The 5,171-nt window shown below is 50.4% G+C and overlaps 1 protein-coding gene across 1 annotated transcript in view; it reads left to right on the top strand.

Annotated features, from left to right (window-relative positions):
* Positions 1–4,156: 4,156 nt before the first annotated feature.
* The window catches only part of LOC130392799 (cytosolic carboxypeptidase 6-like), a 131,368-nt gene continuing 130,353 nt past the window's right edge, over positions 4,157–5,171 (top strand). Inside the window, exons 1-2 of the mRNA XM_056603293.1 lie at positions 4,157–4,248; positions 4,516–4,679. Of these exons, the coding sequence (XP_056459268.1) occupies positions 4,157–4,248; positions 4,516–4,679 (256 nt within the window). The remainder of the gene's footprint in view (positions 4,249–4,515; positions 4,680–5,171) is intronic.

Below are 5,171 nucleotides of genomic sequence, written 5' to 3'. Positions count from 1 at the left end.
TGCCGGAGCAGGGCCAGATGTGAGCAGCACGCAACCTGTGTGTGTCCCTGCTGGGAGGCCTTATTGAGGAGCCGCAGCAACGGGAAAACAGCAGAGAATATAGGATCAAGACCCGGCCTTTCTCATCATTGTTCACAAGCCCTGAGGAATCCGTTTATTTTTTTCTTCCTCCGTGGGATCACTGCACCAGGATTTTATTTCAATCCGAAACCTACGCCGTAAAAAAGACTAATAAGTGAAAATGAAACGCCGCCGATCGTATCGTGATGGAAGGGACTGTTTTTCAGGGGGTTGATATCTCAGGCTGTTTCAAGTGCAAATTAAACTGCGCTGAATGCAGTTAGTATGCAGTGTTTTATTTGAAATGAGAATTGGCTGAGAAATACCCGTTTCTTCTGGGTTTTCCCCAGAGATTCACCCCCCTCCCTTGTTTTTGTCGTTTTCACCTGTTCTCTCTTTGCTCTCTATCTCTTTTGATCCTTGTCTCTTAAAGTCACTTTCGTAGAATATGGCAGTGGTGTCTTTTTTTTTTCCTTCTTAAACTCCATGTTTGTTTTTGTGGTCTCAAACTGGCACTTCTTCTCCTTCCAACGGCTTCATAGTGAGAGGCCCACGAATACCACTTTGCGGCTGTCTCTCTATCCCTCCCTCTCTCTCTCTGACTCTCTCTCTCCCTCGGAGTCCCTCTCCCTTCTCACTAAACAACCCTGTCTCTCGCTCCCAGCGTGTATCTCCACAATAACAGCAGGGCTCAGGAGAGACGCCACTTGACTCAGTACCAGGAGCGCTTTGACATTGTGATATGCGACAGGGTCCGGGAGGGGGGTTGGTAAGGGAGGGGGTACGACACCGCAACAATCCCCCCCAAAAACCCCAAAGCCACCTTGAGTGGGGTCCCGGCGGTCGGGAGTGCTATCTAGTTGTCAGTCAGCGGGGTGGCGTGGGCCAGGCGAGCGCTGAACGGTAATTGACGTGAGTGGGGCTGACATCCCGGGCTGGGCGCTTCGGGTGGGGCTCCGACCGGGACTGAGCACCCCATCATCGCCAGTTATTAAGCAGCGTGCGCTCGGCTGCACCCATTATGGGGGGGGGCAGGCGGGGGGGACCTAGGCCACGGGTGTGAACGCATGGGTGCTTGTGTGCGTGGGTGGTTTAAGGGCGCGTTTTGGGTTGATGAGGCCCCCTTTCCTCGGGAAAAATGCATTACCCGAAATAATACAGGCCAGATTAGGACACAGTGGATTCAGTTAAGCTCGTTCTCCGTAAAAGGGGGCGATTTAGACACTAGATGTGGTAAAAAAGAAAATCAACAGTGCATCTGATTGGTGCTAGGAACATTCAAGAGGAGCTATCTGTACTCTGCAGGTGATGTTTTCTTGTTATCCTGTGTTGTTAATATGAGGTATCATATAAGGCTATTACTATAGGTTTAACAATCGTACGACTAGAAATTCACATGTCCTAATAGTCCAATGGTTTCATATGTTAATCTCGATGAGACAGAAGAAAATGATGTTGACCTTTTCCTGGCCATAACATATTGTATGCTCATTCGTTTTTCTCTTTGCTTTATATATATGGTTTCTTGTCTAGTATATAGTTTTCCCTTTTCTGTCCTGTTCAGTGCACCGTGGGAGGAGACTGGATCTGTAGTTCCACTTAGGGCCACATCAGCTCTTTTGCAGCGCTATTTATGGTGACGGTTTAGTTAAAGGGTTTGTCAACATCCCGTTTTAGCAGGAATACTTCCACCTACGCGTTTGGTAAAATTGTGTTTCCAGCAGTAATAAAGGTTTTAAAAAAAAAAAAAAAAAACACATTGGGTTCCAAAGTGGCAAAAGCAACGGATATTGTCAAATGTTGTCAAATCCAACGTCACACTCAATTGAGCTAGTGTGCACAGCCAAAATAAACTACCCCTCTGGAAAATCAGGAAGTAGTAGACCAAAAATAATACATAAATGTGGACCAAAAACTGCATCAGATCCAAATGGAACCGTTTTCTGAACAGAAAAAAACGATTTTTATTTATGCTTCAATGATATAATATTGATTCATTATTTCTGATAGCTTTTCTTCCAGAGTTTAATAATACATAAAATGATTCAAATAGATCAAGTTTCGATCGATTAGGAAATGGAGAAAATAAAAAGAATTGCTTCAAATTATTTAGCTCACTTACTTAGAAGCCCATTCTTCTGAAAGCCCGCGCGAAATCTGTGTGACAAGTTGACTCCAACTCGTCACACAGATTTGAGAACTGTTTGAGTTCAAAGGTCCCCGCGCTGTCGCATAGGGACTTCCGCTCGGGACTTCAGTCGTCTCTCCGTCTCCGTCTCGTCCGTAACAGTGTGTTCCCCACACTCCGCTGGCGCTGTGGGCCGGCGGGGACACCTTCCTCCCCCTCTCTGCGGCGCCCCAGGCTGTCTGTCTGTACCACTCGCTTGTTCTTCCCTCGCCCACTATACCCACCGGTTCCGGCGCTTCTCACAGGCGTTACCCAGGCCTTGATGTTGCTCAGACAGCGTTGACAGTGGGGGGAGGGGGGGGGCAGGGGACTGCGGTGGTGGAGGAAGGGGGTTGGGGTTGGCAGGGGAGGTCACCGTCCGCGCGGAGCTGCAGCTTCTAGTTTTCCTTGGCGTGTGACATCCATCAACCCCGGGCCGACCTCATCCAATCACAGGCTAAACCCGAGCTGCCAGGTAGCCCTGATGGAGTGGACCCGGCGCTGGTGTTAGCAGCTCCGCTAAATCTACCACTCACCAACCCATCTCTCTCTCTCTCTCTCTCTTCCTCCTGCTCTCTTCTTCCCTCTTCCTCCCTCATTCTCTCCTTCTCTCTCTCTCTCTCTCTCTCTCTCTCTCTCTCGCTCTCTCTTTCTCTCTCCCTCTTCCTCTACTTTCTTCCTCTGGCTCTTTATCACTCCTTTCCTCTCTTCATCTCTCTTTTCCTCACCACTCTTTCTCTCTCTTCTTCGTCCTCTCCCTCACTTCTTCTCTTTCGGTCTCTTCTTCTCAATCCCTCCCTCCCACGTTTTCCAGTTTCTCTCCTTTTTTTTCCTCTTGCCCTCGCTCTTTTCTTGTATCTGCTTTGACCATCGGTACAAAGTGTCCGTACATAACATATGATACTGGTTCACTGTTATTAGTCGGATGTTATGTGAGTGCTGTCAGTTTGCTGTGTTTGACCCTCGTCCTTTTTTATGACGAACCAATTTAAGCAGTCAGTGGACCTGAAAACAATAGCTCTCTCTCCCCCTCTCTCTCTATCCCCCCCCCCCCCAACCTCCCTCTCTGTTCTGTCACCTTGGAATGACACAGGCTCCCCTCGCCCCTCCCCCCCACCATACACACACACACACACACACACACACACACACTCCCAGATCACAGTCCTGAGCTCATGAATATTAAAGCAGGCCTGATCGTACAGTAGGGAAGCCCAGGAACCCTGCATGAATATTAATGGGTGATCCCTTATGAGCCCCTACCCCCCCCCCCCCCCCCCATCCTAATTCTCTCCTTTGGTATAGTGCCCCACATTCAGAACGCCTCGGCCGCGGCCCAATCCCCTTCTACCCTCTGCGCCGCGGTATTCATAGGCGTGACACAAGTGACACTGTGTTAATGTTTGCTGTGTGGACTAATGCGTGTTGACTCTGTGCTACGCTTGAACCGTCCATGGTGCTGAAGTGGATGCTCTGCTGCCACCGCCGCCGCCGCCGCCGCCGCCGCTGTCGCCTGCCGCCGCTGCGTGCTGTTTGAAATAGAAACGCCCCCCCCCCACACACACACACACACACACACACACTTCAGCCCCCCCCCCCACCCCCAGCCCCGTTCAGTATTACACTGGACCCTGGTTCCCTATTGTAAATCACTGCGCCCCTTAATGAATATTAATGCGGGCACCTCCATTAGCTTGAGGAAATATTCATGGCTGTTCCACCTCTTTGAGGCGCCCCAAAGAGTCAGTGAGTAATACGATCAGCTCCTAATGCCTTTCCATATGGCTCGCTATTTATGCGGCGAGATTGCTGCATATGCTTTGCCCGTGTAGACCCCGGCGTCGATCACACAGAGCTGGGGAGGGGGGCCGGGGAACATTTCTCCCCCTTTTTAAATCACCTCATAAACCCCTTAGTTGCTTCACACGCATGGGGGCGGTGTTCTGGAGGGACGGACCTCACGGAGAAACAGTGAGGGACACGTCGAGGGAAGATGTGGAGCAACTTGCTGCAACGTGCACGTACTGGCACGAGCGTGCACTCTCGCATGCGCGCACACACACACACACACACACACACACACACACACACACACACACACACACACACACACACACACACACACACACACACACACACACACACTCACGCTATCACAGCCACATAGACTTCTATCACGAACACACACACTATCATAGACACACACAGACACACGCAGACCCAGTGTGGGGCCGGTGGCTCATCTGGGCTTGCTGGAGTGTGAAGAGCCACCCCTGTCCTCTCCTCAGAAGGAAGGCTTGCTGCTGGGCCCTGGCTCTTGGCATCGGGAAAGCCGGGGTCTTGGCTGCGGAGACCCTGCTCTGCTCCAATTCCTGTCACTCCGCCCCTGCTGTCCGCCACGGCTGGGGGACGCAGGACAGCCCAGCGGGTTTCTCTGTGTTTTGCGTCTCCGGTGAAGGCAGGGGCTGCCAACACACATCAGCTCAGCATCACCTGAAGGCAGTCCGCTCCCCTTTCATTACAGCAAGCCCAAAAGCTTGTTTTGGAAAAATGGACGCATCGAGTGTATTTGTGTTTGTATGTGTGTGTTTGTGATTGTGTGTGTGTGCGTGTCTTTCTGTGTGTGTGTTTGTGTATCAAAATGTCAGAATGTTGATATTTGCCTAGTTCTTGCCTGTGTGTAGATGCACATGCACGTGTGTGTACTTTGCATTTGTGTATCGGTGTGGATGCAAATGTTTGTCTTTTTTTATGCACGTGCGTCCGTGCGTGTGTATTTGTGTGGTGTCTGTACACAACTCGGCGCGTGATGTCGTGTGATTGTGAGACGGGGGCTGTTATCAGGGATACATCATAAACTACAAAGATAATTTCAGCGTGACATATATCCTGTCTCATACCAGTCACCGAGGATGCTGGCTTATTGCCGCAGTTTGTCACAAGA

The sequence above is a fragment of the Gadus chalcogrammus genome, chromosome 12 (assembly GCF_026213295.1).
Source record: "Gadus chalcogrammus isolate NIFS_2021 chromosome 12, NIFS_Gcha_1.0, whole genome shotgun sequence".
Classification (NCBI taxonomy): Eukaryota; Metazoa; Chordata; class Actinopteri; order Gadiformes; family Gadidae; genus Gadus; species Gadus chalcogrammus.
Note: the sequence above shows the minus strand (reverse complement) of the source record. Positions and strands in the feature narration are given on the sequence as shown.